Source organism: Scardinius erythrophthalmus (genome assembly GCF_964197995.2).
Source record: "Scardinius erythrophthalmus genome assembly, chromosome: 2".
Classification (NCBI taxonomy): domain Eukaryota; kingdom Metazoa; phylum Chordata; class Actinopteri; order Cypriniformes; family Leuciscidae; genus Scardinius; species Scardinius erythrophthalmus.
The window spans coordinates 43,118,775-43,146,120 of record NC_138222.1 but is presented as its reverse complement, the minus strand read 5'-3'; the positions used below and the strand labels follow the sequence as shown (position 1 = coordinate 43,146,120).

The following is a 27,346-nucleotide window of genomic DNA, read 5'->3' as shown; positions in this document are numbered from 1 at the left end:
TATATCATATTTGATACAGTACATACATTTCTACTCACTCTGCATGATTTCAACATGATTGAAGCTTTGCTTGAAAACCATGCAGTACACAATCTACTACATGCCTTCTTAGTCTGATTGTAAACACAGGTAATCACTTTTATATTATTAGTAATATTTCAAGATGAACATTTACTAGATTTAAGCTATAGGTTTCCTTGATCCATAAATGTTTTGTTGTTGTTGAAAAATCATGTTAAAATGTGAGTATCAAATGATAAATCAAGCTTTTGCGGAACATTTACTGTATTTGTACTGTATATCTCAAACATCACTGTATTGCATTGCATAATATGTTTAAAAACTACAGAGCTTTGGTCATAAAACTAAGCATTAATGACAACTGATATTTATATGCATTTTATGCAAGTAGTCTGCTATACTGTTAACAAGATCTCATTGATTTACATTACAAGCTATCAGAATATCATCTTACTTTTTAGTCATAAAAATCAAATTGCATATTTTTGTTCAGTTTGGACCTCTGAGGAGGGAAAAAAACACCTCAGTTTTATTCAGAATATGAGATCTATATTCTCCCATATCATACTATATGAGCCATAAAACCCTGATGTATCAAATCTGATATACAAAAAACCCCCGCAAACTTTTTCGGTAAAAAAAACAAAAAACATTTTGTTGAAAGGTTCAATAAACCTTTCCAGGGTTAACGCCGCAGGGGTTAGTAGATGGCGATGTCTTACCCTGCTCCAGCGCTCTGTAGTCAATGCGGTAGCGTGTGATGGCTCCACGGCTAAGCTGTGAGGAGAGGGGCAGCCACATGACCCTCATGTCAGTGGGAGATGTGCTCAGCAGGGACAGCTGCGGTGAAGCGCTGGGAACTGCAGAGAACAAAAAGCAAATACAGATTTACAAAACAGTAGTTGTCTCAAATGACAAACTATACACCATGCACAAATACTATGCACTGCAGCGTCTAGTGTATGAATTTCATTCGGTTATTTTGTCATCCAGCATCGGAGTCTAATAACCCCTCCCCTCCTATTGTAACACTGAAAATTTTCAATAAAGCATTTTCTGTAAAGCTGCATTGAAACAATATGAGTTGTGAAAAGCACTATACAAATACACTCAAATGAAAATTCCACTATGTAAGGAAGGCTGCAACAGTGCATGAAGTTTCCATAATTCCACACTTTGTTTTTTTCAGTTAAATTAGTACATCATCCGGGCATTTGAAGTGCACTTCTTCTTGTTGGAATTTTCAGAGTGAACACAGTACTCGGCAAAGAATAGTGCATAAGTTGCAAATAATAAAAATAAATCATACTTCTGGTTGATTAGTCACAATGTAAATGGTCAAGTCTAGCACATTGCATACAGCATTTTGCATAGTCTGTAGAAGTTAGGTGGAAGTAAGTTGTAATTCCATGCATGCAGAAAACGTGCCTATTATGCACAGTATAGACCTTATGTAGCTCCGCCCCTTTTCAGCACTGCACTGTTTGTCTTTTGCCTTCCGGTCTGTATTTTCACAGCGATCTTGCGGATTAATGAATGAACGGCTTGTTTTAAAATCTTTCCGGTCTACTGACATGTGTTAAGACATGTGCTTTAAACATTACAATCCTCATGATAACTTTCGTTAACTTTACATTAAGTAAATCCACTTCACCAACTAATTACTCCTAGACAGCGATGCCATAGAAATATACAGAGCAACCGCAAAAACTGAAGTTCAAAGACAATATTCTAAAGATGGCTGCACGCTTGTTTCTCTGGCTCAAAAGGTCTATACATATCATAAAAATACCACTTTTAAATGTGTCAACATTACTTATCACATTGAAAACCTGACCTCTCCCCATTAGTCAGTGCTCACCATCCTCTAGCATCTCCACAGTAACGGGCTGTGACGGGCGGCTGGCCCCCATGGGCGAGTAGGCCACTACATAGAAGGTGTAGGCTGTGTGAGGGAGCAGCTCCTTTACATGCAGCTCTGTGGTGTCGTTATTCACCGCAAACTGATACTCCATGTTGTCTGAGCCTGTAAACACACAATTTATAGAACACACAAATAGTACATTTGCTTTTTTTTTTTTACATTGATCTGAGCCAAAATATTAGTTTTTTTCTTAGTCTTTTGGGTATGAGTTTCTAAATGAGGAGTAGAGTGACCCCATCAATAACAGCCAGAGCTAACATTACTTATGGCTTGTGGTTCTGTACAGCAGCGATCTATGAAGTGGATTGGCTTCTGCAAAGTAATGAGACAGGATTTTTCTCTGTGGACTGATCCACTTAAGCTGGCTACACTCAGTGTAATGAGAAACACGGCAGGGTCAAACAGGGACTCCAGTAACAAAATAGGAAAGAGCTTGGAAAGTTTAGGAAAATTTGAGAACAAGATAATACTTTCCAAATTTTGCTCTAATGTGTAATTTTAGTATTATTTATATACTATAGTAGTATTTATTCATATTTTGATTTAACCTTTTAATATTTTTAGTTTTCATTTCAATTCTATTAATTGTGTTATGTGCTTTTGTCAATTTTATTATTTCGTTTTTTTTTATATTTCTATTTCAGTTTAAGTTTAGTTGCCAAAGCAACTTTTTTTTTTTCATTTTACTATTTTCGTTTTACACGTAATATTTCTGTTGTATTTTATTTCAACTTTATTTCAATTAAAGATGACAATTGTTAAAAGTTTTAGTTAAGAATATTAACACTGATTTAAACAGATTATGAATATGGATGGAAACCGAGAACCAGTTCTGTTTTTATTTTTATTTTTATGTTGAACTTACAAAATATTTTAGAACAGATTAAGCATTCCAGCATTATTTATTAAGCAGCACTACATCGCCACTACTGAATGTACAGTATAAACCAAGCATGTCCTTAAATTACAGAACAGCTGGTTCTTTTCATAGAGTTTACAACCAACTGTCAGACTTACTGTAAATCTATGTAATTATTGACTGTTTGACAATGTCTAGATAAAGATAATCATTATGCATTTTGTCAGTAGTATTTTATAAATATTAATCAAAGAAAAATATGTTACCACATTTTTGTTTAGTACTTATGCGGTCCATATAAACTGCGAATGCTCTGCATACCTAAGCCTTTCGCGGACTCGCTAATTAGTATTATCACTATAAATCACTATAAATTCCCCTTGTTTGAGGTGCACCATAAAGCTTACATGATAAAATGTTTGTAATACTTATGTAACTGTCTGTCATATTTATTTTCCAAATAAACCGTTAAAGACATACCTACTGTAACTATCCGAGGTTAAGTCTATGTGTTTGTTTTAGTCATTGCATTATTTCAACTTTTTTTAAGAATATTTTTTAAAGAAATACTATATTTATTTATTATAATGATATTTACTATAATTATATTTGACTTTTTTTACTTTAGCAGGCTACTAATATTTATAATATTACACTTTTTTTAAATTCTTAATAAAATAAAAATAAAAAAAAACACTTCCAGCATACATTTAGACTGACACCTGCCATGGTGTTTCTTATTTGTCGTCTCTGATTTAGATGTCCTAAGACGAAGCACCGTACCAATTAAAGGTGAAGTGAGTAGTTTCAATTGTGACGGCATGTCACTCTCAACAGGTAAATACAGGCTCCTTTTTAAATAAAAGGTCCAACATTTTAGGAATACTTTTAGCTGTGTTGCTAATGTCATGAGAGTAAGCAACTGAGCAGCTAACACTCTGCCTAGAGCGAATGTGAGCGTCTCGCTTATTATAAACACATCTGCACTAGATGCATTTTTGACATTACGCTCCGCCAAGCACACCCGGTTAAAGAAGTCTTCGCTCACCACTGATATACAGTATATAGTCAAGGCCAAGTATTGCATGCACCTCTAAAAAGACTTATTATTGTTATAAATGTATTATTTATTTTAGAAATGATCCCATAATTAGGTTATGGAATTGCATTTCTTTTTACACATTCTGAATTATGAAACACACACACACTCTCTCTCTCTCTCTCTCTCACCTGCTGTGCGTTGGTAGTGTACTGAGAAGCCGATGATCTGGTCACTATTGTGTTCAGGTGGGTCCCAGGTGAGCAGTGCTGAAGTGCTAGAGTGGGGTGTGGCCGACACATGACGAGGAGGGCTTGGCAGCCCCTCCCTCACGATGACAGACAGCTTGGCAGTGGCACAGGCGGTGCCCAGGCTGTTGGCAGCAATACACTGGTAGTATCCCGCATCGTCCAGCCGCAGCTGGTTGATGAGAAGAACTCCAGGGTTCTGAGTCTTAACCCGGGCATTAGACTGGACCGGTTCTCCATTCTTGAGCCAGCGCAGAGCAGGGGGAGGGTCACCAGAGCTATTACACACAAACCGAGCCGTATTCCCCCGGGACAGGGACACTGCCTCTGGGTGCTGGAGGATGTCTGGTGGAGCTGGGCAGAATAAGAGTGGGGGAAAAATACAGTGAGAACAACACAGTTCAGTTTGTTCACATTAAAGCATTAGGTAAAATCAAGTAACATTTATTAATGTAGGTTAATGTTAATATAAATGCTATTGTTCATTGTTCATTGCATTATCTACAATCCCTCAGTATTGTATCCAGTATTCATTTAGAATATGCAGGATCTGTTAAAAGAAAACACACACACAATTACCCAGTACTCGAAGTTCAGCAGGAGATGAGATGAAATCTCTGGTCTTGGGTTTGTTGGCACGACACACATACACTCCAGCATGGTGACTGCGGGTGTCAGGAATCACTAGGTTGGTTGCCAGGACAACCACATCAGTAGCTATAGGCTTCCCATCTATGCATCCCAAAGGAGTGGTTGTGTAAAAAGAATGCAAAATGTATAAACAAAAATACGTACAAAATTAAAAAGAAAATGGGAAATAAATCAATCGAGAAAGCATTGAGACATTGACAATTTCTTCAAGTATGTCTATAGAAGAAATGGCACCCTTGAAAAAGCCGTGCGTTGGTAGCGAATGAATGGGGGCCGAAGGTTTAGTTTCAATAAAGGATGCAAATCACCATAAAAGTATAAAAACCTGTCCATAATAAATGATCCTTTTGTAATCCATAGCAGAAAGAAAGTACGTGCCTGTCTGGAACAACACGAGGGCCCAAAAATCACTGATGTTTTATTTTGAGTGAACTATCCCTTTAAGCTGTTAAGAAAAATGTGCATCACAAACACTGCATTTCATCCCATACTGGTGTGCAATGAGCAATGTGAACAGACAGAGGTCAGTACAGCACTGGAGGTGGAACGGCATGCATTAACGATTCTTAGACACTGACCGTCTGCGGCTGCCATATTAGCACTCAAACAAAGAAAAAAAAGACACCTTCTGCAATTTACAACATCTTGTTAATTTTTTATGAAACCTAATGAGAATAATGCTCTCAGTTATAAAGCCTTGGCATCACTGTGGAGGAAAGAGGACAAAATGAGGTCCGTAATGAACCTGGATGGAAGCAGTAACAGTGAGAGTGATGGGTGGGTGGGTAGTTGGGGTGTCTGCTGCAGCAGAGCCACGTGTCTATAAAGCAAACATATAAGCTCACTCTATAAATCACAGATATGTGGGGCTCATTTACATTGTTTAATGTAGGCACTCCAAGTTCACAGTGGACACAACACTAATTACAATTTGCTCGTTCGGCTGACACTTATTCAAAACAACAATGCACTTATTATAAGCACAGTTCCTCCCAGTCAACCAGGGGTTTAAGGGCACAGCAATGATTGTTTAAGGATTATTCACCAGGTTTTGAACCTACTGGGCTCTCCTACTTCAAACTGCCTGACCCGGTTAGTTTGGCTCCTCTAGCCAAACCGAGCCCAAAAGGAATTCATGAAAAAATGTAATTATATTTTAATGGTTACACTTTATTTTAATAGTCCACTTTAGACACTCTTCTAAGTAACTTTGCATCTACATGTTAACTACCAATCATTAGAGTATTAGTAGACAGTCTGCTTAATATCTGTTAACACTTTATTTTGATGCTCCCCCAACAGACATTCTACTGGCTATAAGAAACTTTGCAACTACATGTCAACTTATTCTACTAACTCTAACCCTAACCTAACAGTCTACTTATGAGAATTAGTTGAAATGTAGTTGCAAAGTATCTTACAGTTAGAAGAATGTTGGGCAATTGGACAATTGAAATAAAATGTATCCATTTTAATAAATAACAAAATGTATTATACATAGAAAATTGCACACACATACGATATGGATGCATGCGTGTAATAGATTTATATTTGCATCTTACCCTGTCTGCTCCATGACACGAAGGGTTTGGGCTCACCCTGAGCCATGCACTCCATCACAGCTGGGCGACCCATGACCACTGTAGAGTTCCGCGGTGGAGCCACAATCACCACCTCACTCTCCTGAGACAGACCTACACATGTCAGACACAGACTATGAGTGTGTGTTTGTGTACATGATAGAGCCTTCACCATCAGGAACAGTGGTTTGCTTGAGTGAAAGTAGCACTAGATGAAGAAAGTAACCCAACAGAGGATTCTGTTTCCTCTTCCGCTCACATGAAGTGAGAGAGACAGAGATAGAGTGAAATACGTAGGAGAGGAGGAAAGAGTAATGAAACCGAGAGAAGCAAACTTCGAGGCCAAAGAAAATTGGTGTCATTTTTTCTGGGGTTGCAGCTCTCATATATAAATAAAATCTAAATAATACATAAAACAAATTATACTTTTATTTAACAAGGATGCACTAAATCTATCAAATATACTGTAAAGGGATTTATAATGTAACAAAAGATTTCTATTTTAAATAAACGCTGTTCTTTTAAACATTCTATGTTTTTTAGCACGGTTTCCATAAAAATGATTCAGCACCACAACTGTTTTCAACACTGATAATGATAAGAAACGTTTCTTGAACACCAAATCAGCATATTAGAAAGATTTCTGAAAAATCATGTGACTGAAGACTGGAGTAATGATGCTAAAAATTCAGCTTTGCAATTACAGCAATAAATTATATTTTGAAATATTGAAATAGAAACAGTTATTTTACATTTTAATAATATTTCACCATTACACTGTTTTACTGTATTTTGATAATCAGCATAAAAGACTCTTACAGTCTTAAAAAAAAAAATCTTACAGACACCAAACCTTTGAATGGTAGTGTGCGTGTTATGCTGTGTATGTATTTTTATATACACACATATATTGTATACATTTAGTTTTGTAAAGCACATTAGGTTAACTTTGTATTAGATCTGCGATACTTGACTATAAACTATACTTTCAGTGGTGAAGGCCCTGTTCCTGTGGCCTAAGAAGAGCCTGCATGAATTCAGTAGACACACCCACAGATCATAATGAAGTAAAACATAAGCGTGCAGCTATGGATACGGTATGACGGTCATAACTTAATCCCTCTGATTACATACAGCAGCAATCACATATGCATGAGAGCCCAGGGATTTAAAATGGGTCAGATTTCTGTCTGAGGCTACAGGGTGCACTGTGTAAAAGCAGTTTACAGTGGACATGTGCCTGTTTTTTAAAACAACCTGATAATGAGAACAACAGGCCACTACAAAGCATGAATGCCTGCTTGAAGAACTGCAAAAGTTTGCTATACAGCTCTTTCGAGATAAAGTGAGTGTGTAACAAAACATACAGTATCAAGCAGAACTGATGAGCCAAACCACTGTCTCACATCTCAACATGTGAATCAAACACACTCTCGCAATGACTGTTTATGTGTACTTGAGCTGTAAGATCTCAAAGGGGCAAAACATGCATTGGATTCACAGAATAAAGCTATGATTACCTCAAGGTGAAGATTGCTCTCTTTCAATCTGTCTTTCTCTCATTATTCAATTCAACATGGTTTTATTGGCAGGACTATAAATATTAAATACTGGCAAAGCTGAGGAGATGTGCAAAAAAAAGAACAACATATTAATAGATAAGTTAGTAACTTGAAGGGTTAGTTCATCAGAAATATCTTAATTTGTGTTCCGAAGAAGTCGTCTTACGGGTTTGCAAAATACATTTTTGGGTGAACTTACCCTTTAAGTTAGACAACACATAAGTTAGACAACACAAAGAACAACGACTGAAGAGTTTATGTAACACTGAAGACCATTAGCATTACATAAGATGTCTATACACACAGACACACACAGGGTCACCATGGTGAAAAAAAAGGTACAGACAACATACTGGGATGATACAATACATATTTAGCCACATGCTAAAACGTATCTGGCAGCCAGTGTTGCTGTACGTCCATCTCTAAGAATTAGTTTTTGTCATGCTTGAAAAGCTGCTTATTGGGGTTCTTCAATTCTTTGCTCATTTTATTTCTTTCTCTTTCTCTCATTTGCCATCAAATTCATTCTTTGATTGGCATATTGACATACTTTAATGCATATTGCCTGAAATAAATAATTGATGGATGAATGGATGGATATTCCATTGGTCTTATTTTATCTCTAAAAGGTCCATTGTTAGTAGTTTAGCAATGTATTAAGAACAGCTCACACAGAAGCCACTTTCAAACCAAGCAGCTTTCTGTTAGTCAACTGACTTGACTCAAAATTTGCACAGGGAAATTTTTGGCCCTCACAAGAAGTTACAGATTGTGTGAATTCCTAGTGAAATAACTTCGACAAAACAATGATTTCAAACACCTTAACTCTATCCCCTCATCTCTGTCATTCTATTTCTCTCATTCTATTACTCCTCCTTGTATTGTTCTCTTTCTTTCCCTCAATCTCTACTTAATTTTTTTAATTTCTCTCTTTCTCTCATTCTACCTCTCAGACTCAGACACATTCCACAAGACATTTAATTTTGTTCCAAAAAGAGAGAGAAGAAGCTGAAGCAGTAAGATGAATGTGGAACAATTAGAAAGATGAACGTGTGAGATGGAAACACACACACACAGAGAAAATCATTAAGGTCTCTGGCTGATATCACAGAAGCATAATGGAAATGAGCAAAGGTCAGCATGGAGATATAAGTACTGACTTCATAGCATTACCAATCTGTCTCCCTCGTCTTCCCACACTCTCTTTTATTTCATTTAGTTCTTTATCTCTCTAGCCTTCTCTGTCTTTGTTCCTCATCTCATTCCTCTCTTCCATCCCCTCCTTTTGCTCACTCCATTTCATCAGCCGAGCAGCCTTAAGGACAGCAGGAAATCAATTCTGCCTGCAACACGGACCACCTCTGCAGAGGGCACTTAAACACACACACACACACACACACACACACACACACACACACACACACACACACACACACACACACACACACACACACACACACACACACACACACACACACACACACACACACACACACACACACACACACACACACACACACACACACACACACACACACACACACACACACACAATACTGAAAGGGCTACTGCAGATATTGAAACTTTACTTCAAATAAGAAGACTCAAATAGAACCATAAAACAGATATGTTTCTCAATTTAAGGGGTGATATCATGAGGAATCACATTTCCAATGTTCTTATGATATACAAAATATATGAGCATTATGAAAATATACTTTAACTTTCATTCAAATCAGTCAAAAAAACTAAATTATGCTGCAAAATAGCTAATTTCATTTTTGTATGACATCTGGAAGGTGAATAAATTTGCACCAATGACCACTCAATTTTACACATTAGGACCATATGGTGTTTAGAAACCCGGCCTGTACATCACGGTAAAATAATCCACTAAATCCGCTAAAATCACGACTTAAATACTCTTTCGGGGTACTCTTTCACGTCCACTCCGTTTAAAGTGAGAATACCATCTCAACAGACATATATGAGCACTATTATGCTAAGCTTTTAAAAAAAAAACAGTCACTGCATGGCATCCTAGACACCAACATTTTAACGATTCAGAAGAAACGAATCACTGTCTGGAGATATTTGTCATGGAGATAATTATTAGGATCATGATATTTTGGAAGTATTACAGCACAGCGTAAGTGTACATTAACACCATTTGTTGTTTTCTTTTGGGATCTGATAGAGCGTTTGGACCCGGAAACGGTGATGTGTGCCATCAGACTCAATAAGCGGAATGGGAGAAAATAGGATAGATACTATCATGCCAAAACAGTAAAACAACAAGTAAAATATGAATAAAATGTCACTGCCATGCTTCTAAAGTTTTCATCTCAGTCAGATTTTTTCGCACATTTCGGCTTAGATTGATGTGAAGCTGTCACAATGTAATCTAGCTTTTGCAGAGAGACTGTTAGTGAAGGACGAAGCAACCTGAAAAGTTAATTTCACATTTCCCATACAAAAAGGCACTAAGAAAAGTCTACGGCCCAAAAATACGGCCCAATGTACCATTAAATGGATATTTCTCCCAAAATGACAATTCTGTCATCATTTACTCACCCTCATGTCCCTCTAAACCTTACTTTCCTCTGTGGAACACAAACGAAGATATTCTGAAGAACACTGTTGGTTCCCAAGGACTTCCATTATATGGACAAATATGCAACTAAAGTCAACAAGAACAAAACTGTTTGGTTACCAACATTCTTCAAAACATCTCATTTTGTGTTCGGCAGAAGAAATCATTTTTTGGGTGAACTATTCCTTTAATTTTCAGGAATTTTCCATATCGATTTTTTTGCACAATTGTTTTACCCGTATTCTGAATTACGTAGTGCATTGTGTTGTGTTTTAAATGTCGGTAAACTTAATGGAAAACATACTGGTAATTTTGTGCTAGAACAGATTTTTTTCTTACAGTGTATTTGGAGGGCAACACAACAAAAACAAACTATTTAATTCCAAGGGTCAGAGAGAGGGCAGAAAAACTAAGTTAACTAACATTATAACTAGCACTATTAAGAGGAACTCTATAATTCCAATGTTTAATGAATTCTCCCAGAGCTCTAAATCTCTAAAGGGCCATTACTGTGTCAGTCAGAGAGATGAGGTGAATGGAGCCTCAAAAGTCTGTGAGGTGAACTGATCACGAATAATGAAATGCCATCTATGATGGGGTGATTAGAAACAGGTTTTTGTATTATACCTGGGCTAACTGTGAGAGAAGCATCTTGGCTGAAGCGCTTGTGGGCAGAGTTGAAAGCCACGCAGCGGTACAAGCCTTCATCTTCTTTAGAGACTCCTAAAATCTGCAGCACCCCATTAGGAAGAGATATGTACCTGTAAGAGAAAGAATGAGACTAGCGTTAGCATTTCGAAATCAACCGTATGTGTGTGTGTCAATATGTGTGGGTTTGTTTAATTCAAAATTGAAGCTTCTTTTAAGCTTTAGGCTAGAAATCTGCTATTTATCCCAGCACTAAGCGCCAGTCAACTCAGATCAACAAATAAAGCGGCAATATACACGAACCATACTGAAGAATTAACATTGCGGGGGAGAGAAAAATGGGAAAAAAAGAGCAGAGAAAAGTAGAAAGAAAGAAATTTTAGTCTACAGATGTAGAACAGTCCAAAATGGCAGTCAATTTCTCTCTTCCACTCACTCTTTCTCTCTTTGTTTGCAGTGGCGAGGTCAGGTTGCACCACTAATATTCATTCTATAGTCATCTTTCTCCCCAAGAGACCGCTTTCAAATCCTCTTTTCATTCAGGACCGATATTATACACCATTAATCTTGTAGACTTATCCCCAAGAGCAAGACACTCTGGCAGAAAGGCCACAAAGACCAAGGTTAGGTGAATTTGTCCATCTGTGAGTGCAAGCGCGTTGAAACCGGGTGCATTTTAGAATTCAGAATTCATTGTGGCTGTGAGAGTTCAGCTGAGGACACGTCCACACCAGAGCTACACCTCCAGCGACACGGCACCGCCTCAGCTGCGCTCGGGATGTAAATGAGAGAGTGACTGCAGCAGCCGCCGCCAGAACACGACAGCGTGTATTAATGCACGGCTAATGTGCAAGTGTGTTCTCATTAATATGGAGAGGGGCTGTGAATACAAAAGACACTTTTTTACGGATACAAAAGGAAGAATCTGATGCAAATGGAATGATCTCAGAAGCATGTCTCCAAGTCTGTATCCTTTTTCAAGTTTGTTCTCATTTGTAATTCCAAACTGCTAGGAAAAATAAGCTCATTTAAGAGGTTAAAAACCTCATTTGAAAATGCAGAGACAAACTTATCAAGACTACTAGAACTTCTACTTCTGTCCTGTACATTTACTGTGCGTACAAACTTAATTCACAATATTACATCTAATGATTAAAAGTGTTAAACAGATGACTAAGAGTAAACATCTGTTTAGCTGTCTGCAATTTAGTGTCCCCAATCGAATGTAACATTTTATTTAATGTTTAACATTTTACAATTTAATTGTTTTCTATTTTAATATATTTGAAAATATTATTTATTCATTTGATGGAAAAGCTGAATTTTCAGCAGCCATTAATTCAGTCTTCAGTATTGCACGATATGTAATAAGATTCTGATTTGGTGCTCAAGAAAGATTTCTAATTATTATAAATGTTGTATATATAACAGTTGTGCTGCTTCATATTTTTGTGGAAACAGTTACAGTTTTTTTCTTACGTTTCTTTGATGAATAGAAAGTTCAAAAGAACAGCATTTGAAACAGAAATCTTTTGGAACAATCTAAAAGTCTTTACTGTCACGTTTGATGGTTTAATGCATCCATACTGAATAAAAGTATTAAAGTGCCCCTATTATGATATTTTAAAAGGTTCCTAATTTTGTTTTGTAGGTCTCCTAAATTAGGTTTATATGCATCCAAGGTCAAAAAACAATTCAGTTTTCTCATTATATACATTACACATCACCTCATTTCTCAAAGAGTCAGAAAACGGTTCGTTCGAAGATTCAGTCTCTCTAAACCCCTCCTTTCTGTGAGCTACTCTGCTCTGATTGGTCAGTCAGCCCAGTCTGTCGTGATTGGTCTACCACTTACAGTGCATGTCGGACACCAAATGCCTATTACCATATCTGAATTTCAGCTCCGGAGGCTTCCTCAGCGCTTGATTCAGTGATACGAATGATGGCATCTGGTTTTCTGTATGAATTCCAGTGGGAGTTCTCATTCTTCTGAAGAGCGGGCAAAGTGTATTCGCACGCAGTGCTGAAAACAGTGTCTTCTCGACATGTCAACAACACAGCTACTGTCATGACTTACTCCAGTTCTCCCTCTCTCTGCCTGTGCTTTCCTGTCTTTTCCAGTGTCCCATTCATTAAAAATAAAAAAGCAATAAACAAAACTGAAATAAAACTCAATTTGATGGCATTTGATGTAAACCATGACACAGTTGCTGTCATATGCAGAGAAAACACTCTTCGGTGAATTCCTCAACAGGAACTGACAGCAGATGATGAAATATCTCAATGATGCAATCAGGAGACAATTTAATAAAATGCCATGTCCTTATTTGACATTTCAAAAGTCTTTCCTTTTCCCTCTGCATGTTTTTCATAATCCTTAACTCTTGAAAATATCTATATTAATGGAGAAATTATCTAATAGTCTTACCCAAACAATCAATTGGTAAACAGTAATTATAAAAAACCTGATGCACAATAATAATATTATGATGTGGCTGGATATCTATATGTGGTGAATTGATTTACATGTGAAACAAAAGATATCAAAGATTGATTTTAAAAACTGAAATGCTTCCCAAGGATACCAGGATGGGTAATAACACTGGACAAGACTTACAGCACCTTATCATTCTCAGTCTGAAAGAGACTGCGATATCATTTAATTAAAATCAATTAAATTCAATTTACATTTATTTTTCTAGTGATAATGTGTGCTTCAAGTGTTTTCTGCACACCTACATCTCTCTGTGTGCAAGTTTCTTTGTGTGCTTTTTTATACGTGTACGTGCAAGTGATAGAAACAGAGCAAGAGACGCATGTTCTTATTATAAAACAGAAAAGACACTTGAGAGAAAAAAGAGAGAGAAAGAGGATCAGGAATCAGCAGAGACTGAGAATACAAATGAAAAATAAATAGAGAAATCTCACCAGCTTTCTGAAACATTGCATGTTTTGCTCCTGAATTTTTACCAAAAATGAACAAGCAGCTAAATACCTTTTAGGCTAATCCAATAAAATCAAGAGTTTGGCATATGGACAATATCCTATTAAGATATTGCATGCATAGCAATAATAGTTAATAAAAAGAGCAGAACACAAAATGATGTGCTACAATGCAGGGCCAGATTAATTATATTAATTATAAAAATACTAAAAAGGAATTAAATATTTGAACAGGGGTCAGCAACATACTGTAGGGATAACCTGAAGCGCGCAACTCCGGTCTTGCAAATGGTTTGTCAGATCTGCGCACACACGCAGGTTATAATCTCACAGTCATAACTTAATAAAACCGGCTGTGTGACTATGAGGAATGATTTCAATGTAGATCTGTAAGCAAGTTCGAGGGACTTTATTTAAATTAAATACATACACCTCTTTAGCTATTGACATATGCTAGTGATTATCCCTCTGCGTGCCAGGTTGTCGACCCCTATACTAGAAACACAACCAATTTGGTGATCCCATCCATATCAATACTGCAAAATAAACCCTTGCAATACTGTTTTGAACTTTATATTATATGACACCATAAGTTTTTGAGCCAACTTGGACAGTAGAGTACACTCAATACTTTACATGATCACTGTGCAACATAGCCAGTAAGAGATTTTCTTGACCAAAAAATCTTTGCAGTTTCTTACATATTCTGTAGTTGACCTTCTCAGATGGGGTGACTGAGAAATTTGGCAGCCTCTGCTATAGTAAGCCCTCCGTTTATCACATGACATGACATACTTTAAACCGATGACCCGGACTTCATTTGATGCAACAGTTCCCTACCCTCTGCCTCCCTCCCTCTGATGCCCACCTCTTTGATGGGGCCCATTCCCAACTCTTTGACCTCTGATGGCTTCTCATGTGCAGACTTTCCTGCTCTAATTTGACAAATAGCAAAAGCGACTGTAACATACACACTTTCAAATGTTAAACCGTGTTTGACTACCCTGTGAGATGAACTGGCAATCGCGATTAATCGCATCCAAAATAAAAGTTTGTGTTTCCATAATATATGTGAGAGTACTGTGTATAATTATTTTGTATATATAAATACACACATATGCATGCATATATTTAAGTATTTTCATGTATATACTGTATATATATATTTAAACAATTTATATTATATATAAATATAAATATTTAATATATAAATAACACATTTTTCTTAAATATATACATGCATGCGTGTGTATATTTATATATACAAAATTATTATACACAGTGCACACACATATATTATGTAAACACAAACTTTTATTTTGGATGTGATTAATCGTGATTAATCATTGCCCAGCACTAAAAAAACCAATTATTTTTAATAATAGAATGTCAAGGTGAAACATATTATTTGATATTTTGTACTCTAAGTCAATTACATTAGAAAAAAAAAGAAGAAAAATCCTGAGCATAGTACTAATGTGAATTAGTCAACCAAACCAACATTATATCCTCATCAGACACAAAGTCAATCAATCAATCAATCAATCAATCAATCAATCAATCAATCTTTATTTATAAAGCACTTTAAAACGACCGAAGTAGACCAAAGTGCTGAACAGAAGAATATACAAAAACAGAACACAACAATACATAACTCATACAAAACATAAAATACAATATAAAACAGATTAAGAAACAAAACATATGAAAAACAGCCAAACCATAAAAACAATAAAATAAACAAAATGTCAACTTCTGGTGTTAAAGGCCAAAGAAAAAAGATGGGTTTTTAGAAGAGATTTAAAACAAGACATTGAAGAGGCCTGTCTATTAAACTGAGGCAGATCATACCATAATTTCGGAGCTGCCACAGAAAAGGCACGGTCCTGCAGTCCATGCAGACCTACACTACAAACACTATGGGTAGTCTTATGATCATGTCTAAGAGGTGGGAGTAAGTCACATATGTGCAAGTCATAAGTAAGTCTCAAAGTCTTAACCTTCAAGTCTCAAGCAAGTCCAAGTCAATTTTGTGAAAAGCAAGTCAAGTCAAGTCACTGCTTTATGTCAAGCATTTCAAGTCAAGTCGTAGCTTGGGTTAAGCAAGTCACTGGCAAGTCATACAAATGTTTGACCATTTCAATTATATATTTATATATTAAAATAAGTTAAAACTGTAGTAGTTACGGACTATGGGATTTTTATTTGCAACAAAAAATTGCAATATGCATTTCTACTCAAAAGGACTCCACATACAGCTGAGTTGTTAATACAATAATACATTTTTTTTTAAACTACATAGCCTAAAATGTAACTGAAATTAGGCCAACATAAACGCATGTAAAATACTGAAACAGCTGCTGTACCTAAATATGCCTCAAACATTGCAGAAGACCATTAAAAAGTATTAATCAATGCAAGTATAATGGTTTCTATGCCACCAAATGGCATTCTTCAAACAAGCATCCCCTTTATGGAACATGAACATATATATCCTCAAGTTAGATATTTCCTTTTTTTTTTTTTTTAAAGGAAAGAGAAAGAGAGGTTATTTGATTTAGTATGATTATTTAGAGTGAATGTGAGTGAATGTGTGTGCATATATATGAGTGAAGAGTGTATTGTTTGCATGTGCATGGTTGAGTTTGACTGTTTTTTTTTATCTTCGTGTGTGTGTGTGTGTGTGTGTGTGTGTGTGTGTGTGTGCACGTGTGTGTGGAGAGAGAGAGAGAGAGAGAGAGAGAGAGAGAGAGAGAGAGAGAGAGAGAGGTGATTTCAGTGTGATTAATATTTGTGAGTGAATGTGTGTGCATCTGTATGAGTGAAGACTGTATTGTTTGTTTGCATACAAACAGCTATATTTGCTTGCAAGTCTGAGGTTTTTATTAATTTTTTGTTTATTTGTGGATGCATGGTTGGGTTTGCAAGTCTGTATGAATTTTTTTTATTTGTGTGTGTGAAGGTGTATATAATCTTTTATGTGCATCCCCAAAAATGAACTTGGCTCAAAAAAATTTCATGAAAGTATGATGTATTGCGACATCAGAAACAAAGAAAAACTAAATAATGACTATTGTAACGCTTGACGTAAAGCAAGTCAAATTTGTAGTTTTCTTATGTCTCATTCGAACTTCAAAAACGCGACCTGGTTTGGCAAACTTGCATAATGTGGTTATATAGGGCTGCAAAGCTAATCCAGAAGTGCCTATCACCCTGTTACGACTTGATGAACCACTGATACGATTTTGGAAACCTTAGTGTTGCCTTAACTTCTTGTTTCTTAAACTTGTATAAAATCAAAATCACATTTGTTATCATGCTGATATTTGGAGAAAAACTGCACTCTTGTGATATTTATTACTAAATGATATAAATAAAGACTAACTCACGCAGTAAAAGCGTGCACTCTAAATGTGCACCCGCACTAGTCTAATCTACAAGACTACATTACGTAGAGTATGCATGCACTCTCTGGGTGTGTGTGAGAGATAGGCTATACTCGATAATGTCAAATCGCACATCGTTAAAACAACAATTACGATATCGCAGACGATATATATCGCACACCCCTACGGTAGTGTATTATAAGTAATATCTATATTTTTTTCCAATAGGCCTAATTGCGCAGCCTTATTTTTAACAAAAAAATTAGCTCCCATGTTGGACTAGCTTTGCGCTTGCCATGGGGTCCTTAGTGCATGCAAACATTGTCATACTTGAATAAAGTATGACAAAAGGGGAATTATACATTCCAAAACTTATGCCAAAATAACTTACCTGGATGGGTTTAGAGGTTCTGCAGGTAGAGGTGCCTGGTCCTTCTCCCAGGTGATACTTGGAGTGGGCAAGCCATCTGCATAGCACTCAAACCGGGCAGTGCCACCTACAGGCACAACCTGAGGCTCAGGATCCTGAAGAATACGGGACAAGCCTAAGGAAGACAGAGAGAGCAGAGTGTGGCCAAGAGAAAAGGAGCAGAAAGCAACATGAAAAAAAAAGTGAATCAGTGAATGCATTCACTTTTCATTGAATAAGCACAAGATGTAGCCACATGGTGGGAGTAGAGAGAGCGGGGCCCCTGACCTCTGCTCCAGTGCCTCTGAGCTTTGAAAATACTCTCACTTTGATCTGCTACATCTGCCAGACTCACACTGCTTATAAGCCCACAGAACAACTCACACATAGAACAAGCCAGAGGAAACTTCATTATTCAAACTAATGGTTAATGTTAATTTCTAGGCTAATGTCCATTTGAACATACATTAATATATTGTTAACATTTCATTTGTGTGACAACTGATAATTTATACAATTTGAAATGTTAAAAATGAATGAATTGTGTGTATTATGGACAATTGTGAATGAACAATAGTATATTTAGATATTCACATTAAAGGTACACCATGTAACTTTGTTTAGTTCAAAATGAAAAAAAATTAAATAATGAGTCAATACGTGTTTTTGTCTTACCCTGATTCATGGTATTTAGACCTAGGCTAGCGCTATGGTTTTCTCGGTAAATATGCGCCACTCGCCAGTGCATGTCTTGGCATAACCGTAAATTAGGGATGGGCATTTTTCTAAAATATTGTATTCGAATATTTGGGCTCATAAGAATCGAATATTCGTTTATTTAAATGACGTTTAAAAAGAGAAAAACGTAATTTTTTTAGGTTGACGTTTTTTTTTACATTTTTGTCACCATTTCTAAACAAGCTTAAGCTTATGATTAGGCAATATACACAACAAGCTTAGGCTACCTTATATCTTAAGGTTTTATTTTAGTTTAAAACATTGAACAAAAAATATAAAGAAGCTCAAGCTCAAAAAGCAGCGCAAAAGGAAATGTTTTTTAGAGTGTGCCAATTATAATACAACATACACAAGTCAGCATATCGTGTTTATTGTTTTATGTTCAGAAAAACAATAATATCCACATGCTCGAGCTGTGCTTACCTGCAGTAGTGAACGAACGCAGTGATTCGACTGTTTGGATTTCAAGTGATTTCTCATTGTGGTGGGGATATTATGATAACTCAGTTTCATTAATTAATTTGATTAAAAGTAATTCCATTTTGTAATATCCTTTATTAAGATCATTTTCATCTAAATAATTCTAAACTTTGCGAGGCAGACGACGATCAAATACAAACTTGTTAACACGCTCCACAGCGCTACCCAGTGCATTTAATTATAACTGTGAGTAAGTGCTTGGGATTTATCGTGGATTCACTGCATTTATGGCCAGCAAAGCAACAAAGTAAAATTCGAATAGTATTTTATTTTTCGAATAGTAATTATAGATCAAATATTCTAAAATTCTAATATTCGACTGGTGTAGGTTATGTCTAGTTCAACTTCACACTACACAACTTTAAACGTCGGCAGATCGCTGTGCTGTTTGTGAGATGGGGATGGGGATTAGGCCTACTGGGGTATTTGAAATGTTGTAAAAAGGACACAGAGATGGTGTTTTTATTATTCAACAGGTGAGTAAGGTATTTTATTGAACAGATAATTGCCATATGTCAATCTCTAACAGAATTCATTGTAAATCATTACTGGATCATTTCATTATGGTTTTGTAACGCTGTAGGCCTACTAGTATTTATTTTCAAGGAAGTACATCGATTTTACCATATCAATCCGATCACGAGTCCAATGATGATACGTTGGAAGAACTAGTTATTCAACCTGAAACTCCATTGTAAGGATGAATTCAGCAGGAAGATTCTCAGTGATACACTACTCAGTTTGAGGTACTGAGATGTTGCAACTGTAATTTCTCACCATCAGCATTAACAAGAGTATGTTCATCAACAAACCGATGTGTATATTTCTAATTTATTGTGGTGCACATGTGGGAACTCTATCAATAACAGCGTATACATTAGCCAAGCACTAATGTGAATGACTGATGTAACATTGTAAAACAAATCTTGCTCCATCCTTTATCTTTACTCATGGTAAGAACGACAGACAATATGCCTTAAATGACACAGTTTTAGGTAAAGTGGCCCACAGCTGATTAGCAGAAGCATTTCAGTAAGACAGTAATAACGTGAGTTAGTCGGTTAGTCGGAAGCTTACACAATATAAAACACAAAACTACGTATTTTGAACACCAGGTAGAAAATGTATACATCAAAAATTATTCATACTTATAGGTTGTGATTCAGATGAGCACACTGGTCCAAATAAACTGAGTACTGACTATCTTTCAAGTGCAAGCATTTTGCGAATCTCACCTTGAATTCCCAAATTGAGATTTGAGAAGCAGTCAAATGACCCGGACGGACAACGTACAACATAGGCGGGCATTATGCAAATGTATATAGAACTGTAAATCAGTAGGATTTGAAACAAACGACTCGCTAAGGCGGTTTAGACTCAATTCTTTCTTTTGGGAGACAATAATTTTACAAACAGCTATATTACACACTGCATGAAAGGGAATATTCGAAAAACCATAACAGGGGCACTTTAAGGCAGGACCCAATCCTGCTCCTGCTGATCGACTGTCCTGCACAGTTCATCTCCAACCCTAATCAAACACACCTGCCTTTAATTTTCAAGTGATCCTGAAGACCTTAATTGGTTGCTTCAGGTGTGTTTGATAAGGGTTGGAGATGAACTGTGCAGGACAGTCGATCGGCAGGAGCAGGATTGGGCACCCCTGCTTTAAGGGATACAATTATTGACTACAGGGGGACTTTAAGCCTGAATGATTTATGAGCAGTAGGATAACCATATTCATCCACACAGTCATGCAGAGCCGTAGCACAACCAAAACAATGTTCTTCTGCAAAATGCATGCAGTTTTGTTACATAGTGTACCTTTTACCTTTATTATTAAATGCTGTAAAAACTTGTTCATTGTTAGTGCATGATAATTCAAATTTATAGTAAAGGGTTACAATAGGCCTATATCACGAAAAAAATGAAGACCGGAAGGACGTCTTTTAATAGGGATACGGCTCTTCCGGTTAGCTCTTTACAATGGCGGAGTCCGATAGATACCGCTGGACCAAATCTCTCCGCAACGTGCCTGAAGTCACATATGACGATGTGGTTCGGATGGTAAATGAAAACTCTCAAGTGGAAAAACGTGAAAACTGAGTTATGGCTGTCTACGTCCTGACGCAGAGCAACCCGGTGCACTACAACAACAGCGGCGGGCGGTTCGCCAGTTAGGTAAACGTTTCTATGGGAACAGCGAGTTGGACCAATCAGCAGATGTTGCTGCTACGCTTAGGATTGTGGGTAGTGTAGTTTTTTTTCATAAGATCGCGGATAAAACATGTTTTTCTTAAAACAAGGTTGATTTCATACGAACTTATAGCTTCTACAGGAGCAAAAACCTTCGTTTCACAACCTCATAGCTCCTGGTCAGTCTACCTCGGATGGTTTAGACATTATGGCTGATAATATAAAGCCTTATGGAGAAATACTGTTGACCGGAAGTTCTGAATCCCTACTCCGCGTTCCGGAAGCAGGAAGTGTGACATAGGCCTATAATCTCAAACTTCACAACCAAAACTGTCAACACTTAAGCACAGAAAATATGCATTAAACCTAAATTAAACACTATATGTCCTAGATTGTCCTAACATTTTGCTTTTAAATAAAATGAATATAATGAAAAAACAACTTAGCAATACATTTTTTTTTTATTTCATCTATTAAGAATACAATAATTTATAATGGACCATTGCATTTTCTAGTAAGCACTATACTATTGAAGCTTCTCTTAAGGTGATTTATGGTCACCCAGGGGAGAATTCATCTATATGCATGAGCAATATCACACGAGTAGCAGTACGATATGGCTGTATCAGCACAGCTGTGATTCGGACGTGGTCTCGTGCCTTAGGTAATCACAGCATGCTGACATACAGCCATATCGCACGGCTACAAGTGTGATATTGCATTTATACAACAGTTCACCGGCACACGTGAGTAAATAAGAAACAACAACGGAGTGTCTTTAAAAACCCTCTTTTGTGCAGAACTACTTCCTTCCGCCATGGATTCAAATCTCAAGTTGACAGTTTGACAGTTGAGCCAGAGCCTCCGTTACTACTTCTAAAACGTAACTTTAGAACTAGCAACAAAGGAACATTGAGTCGCTTCATTGAATCTTGTTGTATTATGTAGAGTAACAGCGGAATGATACAAACGATGAAACGGTTAGAGTGCTGTTACTGCGCAAATATCGCATGGCTGGAAAGAGCCAATCAGATTCGACAGTTAAAATCTAAACGTTCCTAAAAAAGCTCACACATGAAGCATTGCGGCGTTCATAACAACTCCGCAGGTAGTGCAGCCTGCTTGGCTGAGACCCGTTAAACATTAACACTAGATATTTTTGACTTGTACACAGCATGTGGTCTAAAGCAAACACACTTAAAAAAAAAAAAAAAAGGGATATTTACTGGAGCACACACCAGTAGTATGGCTATGTGTAGGTGTGAGCATCTGAACTTAAAGCTATTCAAAAATAATGAGAAATATTCAGTCACTGAGAGAAAATGACATTTCATAACCACAAAAAAGTAGGATATGGAGACAAAACTATTTAAATGAGGACCCCTTAATTCTGCCACAGTCACTACCAAGTGAGTAAGATAATTATCATGATAAATATGAGTGAAATGACAGATAATTGGGGTAAATTACAAAACCATGTACTGATTACAAAACCATGTACCTGGTAGAGACCTTCACTGCACTGATTTCTCAATGGAGGAAATGGTCTCTCTGTTTGGACTGTCTCCAGTCCCAGTACTGTCCAGTTTCCATATCTCTATGTTCCGGTCTCATTCTCAATATACGGTGACAAAGATTTACAGTAAAGATTCAAAGAAATGTCTATCTATCTGTAGTATCTCTTACTTGTTTTACTTGCATTAGTGCGAGTGTGTTAAAAGCTGCCATTATTTTTACATAAAATGAAATAATAAATTCAGGAACATTTTTTGTCCTTTTATGATGAATAATAATGTCAATATGTTATTTATGTAGCCTCATATTCAGTCTCTAATATCCATATCCAGTTTCCCACCACAATTGCTTCCACAACACAGAAAAAACACCAAGAAAATGAAAGGAAAAATAACAAAAATAAAAATTCAGGAACTGTTTGTTGTCCTTTTTGATTAAAAAAAAAAAGTGAATTTGTCAATTTGTGTATCCTTATCCTTGGTTTCTAATTTTCATGTTAGACTAACATGACACACTCTCTCATACTAAAACCACAATGTCCAACAGGGTCTTCAGCAGAGATGCCAGGCATCATTACGATCTACATAAAAGTAATAAAGCAAAATTGAATGAACAGAAATAATGAAGGACGACAAGTCATGGCCAACGTAACTCATGAAATGGAAAATGAAAGGAAATGGTCTTTATCGTCTAGTGGGCTGCCTTGAACACAAAAAGAAAGAAAGAAAGAAAGAAAGAAAGAAAGAAAGAAAGAAAGAAAGAAAGAAAGAAAGAAAGAAAGAAAGAAAGAAAAGAGGTAAAGAGATAAAGGAGCTGAAGTCGGATCTCTTTCCCCCTCCTCAAGCGCTTCAGTAAACACAATCGAGTCCTTGTGCTAACCAGGTGAGAACAACACTCAGCTCCAGCCGAGCAAAGACAACAACCAAGTGGAATGTGGCAGAAAGAGCGAGACAAAGAGAGAGGATGGTATCTAGGAGTTAATATATAACATAACATAACATAATATAATATAATACTTTTCAAAATGTTTTAAGGGCCGTGACACACCAAGCCGATGGTCAGACAACGTCGGGCAATCGGTGAGCGTCCGTCGTGCTACTTTTTCCACACGTTGTCTCTAGTCGGTGGGAGCTGTCTGTGAGAGATTGCTCTGATTGGCTGTTCAGTTTAGCGAACGAGTGGGTACACGACAATAAAAGAGAAAGTGATGAAAGCGAGCAAAGAAGTCAAGACGGCACAGACTATAGGCTGTTCTAATTTTACATCATCTTATCATTCCAATACGCTAAAATTTTCATCACAACATGAGCCATCTGGAATGAGGAAAGTGATCAGCATTATTAATATTCAAAATGGTAAGCAAACGCTGCTTTGTTTATGGTTTGTATATCTGCAGTCCTAGTTTCGGTTTCCTATTTTTGAATGACGAATATAGACTATTGATACCTGCTGATATAGACAGCTATTTCCTTACACACAGGCGCAGAGCACAAGATGATGATGCTTGTCAGATATGTGTACACGGTAATTTGGATTGTGACGCTTTACGGATGGTGCAGATTTAAATACAACCGAAACCCTAAACATTGGCTAGCCTCTAAAGTTTGAAATGATCTGGCTCTTTGATCTCTCTTTGACTCACAGCTGCTGTGAGTTGGAGATAAATCAGAGTCAAAAGTGTTCATACTCACTGGCGAGATGCAGGGTGAGAGCCCGGCTGGTCAGGGCTCCTGTCGAGCTGGTACTTAGACAGCTGTATCCACCCTCCACACCCACTGGAGCCCGGCCATCCGTGGAGGATGGCGAGATAAGCAGGGATCCGTTGGGCAAAGGCCGGATGGTCTGGCTCTCAGAGAGCACCGCTCCATCCCGCAGCCAGGTCACGTTGAGGGGGGGCTCACTGGCCCCCAGATGGCAGTCCAGCAGCAGAGGGTGATCAGGCTCCAGAACCACATGGACCGGACCAGCACCACAGCTCAGCTCCACGGACACAGGCTTCTCTAATTAGTGAGTGAGAGGAGGAGAGAAATAGAGTCAGAGCTGATGACACAACCCTAGGTTGGGAGGTCTGGGGGTTAACTGAAAAAACAACAAACAAAGAAAGAAACAAAGAGACAAAGAAACTAACCCAATAGTTAACAGAGAATCGACTGAATTCACTTTCTTTTCATTCAAAGGCAATTTTTGGATCATTTAGAATCAAATTAAATTAAAGTATTTTTAGAATGTAAAGTTCTTCAAATTCTTCCCCTTATGTATCAATAAAAAAAAAGAAAGAAAAACAAACAAACTACTTCAGAAAGTAAGCTGAAAGGAAACAATACCTGCACAAGCATAGGGTGGCGAGATACAAGGGAATTCAATTAAACTGAACTGAAAATTCTCTCTTCGGGTGTACACTGTACATACCTAACACATTACTCTACCAGTGGTTAGAAAAAAAATATTTTCCATAAAATATTTTCTGAATTTCTTTTGGTTTAGTAGACTACAATACAAATGACAAAAGAAGCTGAATATTTCATTATTTTACGAGACAATATGTTGTTAGTTTTCACAAACAGTACTGTATAAATGGTTATTTATACATGAGCGTAGAGAGCTCCCTTTATATTTTAGGAAGAAATAATGACCAGAGAAAAAGCATCACTCTTCAACAGCATATTTGTCTCAATATTTTATTAATAAATTATATTACTTTCACCAAACAATGAAAACAGAATTTGTATCAGCGTACACACCTGGAAAACACCATTTGCTTTACACCCAAAGGAACCTGGAGAACAGTTATTCACGTTGTCAGTCATGTCAAGCATGAGGCAATAATTTTATAACGACTATGCTAATCAGCCATCCATAACACTATATCAGCGCTCTATACACACACACACAAAGACCACACGTTGTTGAGCACACATTGGTCCTCTACATTTTCGTGCTGCAGTAAGCTCCCAATTAATTACGCTAATGGGAAATGGAATTATTTCCTAGATTAAAGTGGAAGCTGACCCTCCGGCATCCCTAGATGTGTATGCGTGTGTGTGACTGAGACAAGCTAGCAAGCAAGAGCAGCTCACACAGCAAAAAGAGAAAACACAACATTACTTGTTGGATGGCTGAAAGCCAGAGTGCGCAGACAAATATGCGAGAGAGTGACTTCTGAGGCAGAAAGAACACAGACTGACAGAGAGAGACTCGTAATAAGTTCAGCACAACCAGAGCTGCAGGGTCCACGAGTTCAATCGCCTACCTCTGTTTATAGGTGAAAATAAGGCCACTAAGTCTCTGGCTCCAAAAAGGCCAGCGCCATTCCAAATGAGACCTTATTAGTAAGTGAGAGAACAAATGCGCGTGTCTGGTGCAGATCTGAGAAAAAACAACATGAAATGCTGCCCACAATGAGCTGCCCTGCATCAAAGGCATTAAAGATCTGTGGGCCATAATAACAGAAACACTGGCCTACTTTCACCACAGCCATTTACAGATACACAGAGATAGAGGGATCGCTTCTGTCCTCTTGCTGTCTTGCTTCTATCCAATCTCTAATTAAATCTAATTAAGGGCATTTATGGCAATTTCTCTGAGAATATTTTTGACCTCCTAAGGTTTCTGAGATCCTTGACGACTATACCTCCCAACTTCTCTCTCACATGCAGAGTTTGGCATGAAGCACATACAGAAAGAACAAATCCTTCTGAGCGCATGCTTGTAATGTGTCAAAACACACATTAAAATGAACTACTGTCCATTTTGTACTGCTCCCTATCCTGTGCGCGTGCAAAAGCAAGCACCGCAGCTTCCTGAGACCCTGCTGAGTTTGTGAAATGGCACTGTTTGTGGGGTGATTTCTCACCCCTATGCACCTCTGCTGCTGTGGACTCGCTCTAAGATCAATCGGGTGGGGATTCTCGTGGCATGGCAGAGATCCAATCAAATCATCAATGTTACTCTGCCTTTGCAAATGAAGAGAGTAGGGGTGTCCATGGTTAACCGATTAACCGTTAAAAATTGCGTAACCGAGTGAAACATTTTGCTCGGTTAGTTGTAATACATTTTTGCACCACCAGAGACCGCTAGAATATGAAGCGGGCAAAGAAATCGCGCGTCCGAGAGTGAAGGCTGTGTGCGAGCCAGAAACAGAAGAGTATCCGCGCCACTGATCGCAGCACAATAATATCTGTCTGCAAAGCCGCAGAGCCACAGCTTTACCCCAGCAGTTTTACCCCGCGCATGCGCAGTTTCATCACAACAGTTACCCGCAGAGTCCGTTTACCGTTACATTAACCCATACAATTTGTATTATGCATTTCCTAAACATGTACTTGCTAATCAAACACTTTATATGAACAAACTACTAATCTATAAAACACAATCGGTCTTCCGACCTTTTACTATTGTGTTGATATGCGCAAAGGAAAGAGAGCAATACAGCGCTCGTGTTGTTTGAAGGCGGTGAGAGTGCGCGCGCGCGCGGCCGGGGCTCTCTCACTGTTCTTATGCGCCCTGTCCACTGATCTAAATAATTAGTTGTTACTGTAACTAACTCTAAAG

At 37.5% G+C, this 27,346-nt stretch overlaps 1 protein-coding gene across 1 annotated transcript in view; it reads right to left on the bottom strand.

Annotated features, from left to right (window-relative positions):
• igdcc4 (immunoglobulin superfamily, DCC subclass, member 4) overlaps nucleotides 1–27,346 on the bottom strand; it is a 79,463-nt gene that overhangs the window by 19,244 nt on the left and 32,873 nt on the right. The window contains exons 2-9 of the mRNA XM_081358898.1: nucleotides 24,487–24,795; nucleotides 17,849–18,002; nucleotides 11,108–11,241; nucleotides 6,305–6,436; nucleotides 4,671–4,823; nucleotides 4,035–4,445; nucleotides 1,883–2,047; nucleotides 744–881 (exon numbers count right to left, since the gene is read on the bottom strand). Coding sequence (XP_081215024.1) covers nucleotides 744–881; nucleotides 1,883–2,047; nucleotides 4,035–4,445; nucleotides 4,671–4,823; nucleotides 6,305–6,436; nucleotides 11,108–11,241; nucleotides 17,849–18,002; nucleotides 24,487–24,795 — 1,596 coding nt within the window. The remainder of the gene's footprint in view (nucleotides 1–743; nucleotides 882–1,882; nucleotides 2,048–4,034; nucleotides 4,446–4,670; nucleotides 4,824–6,304; nucleotides 6,437–11,107; nucleotides 11,242–17,848; nucleotides 18,003–24,486; nucleotides 24,796–27,346) is intronic.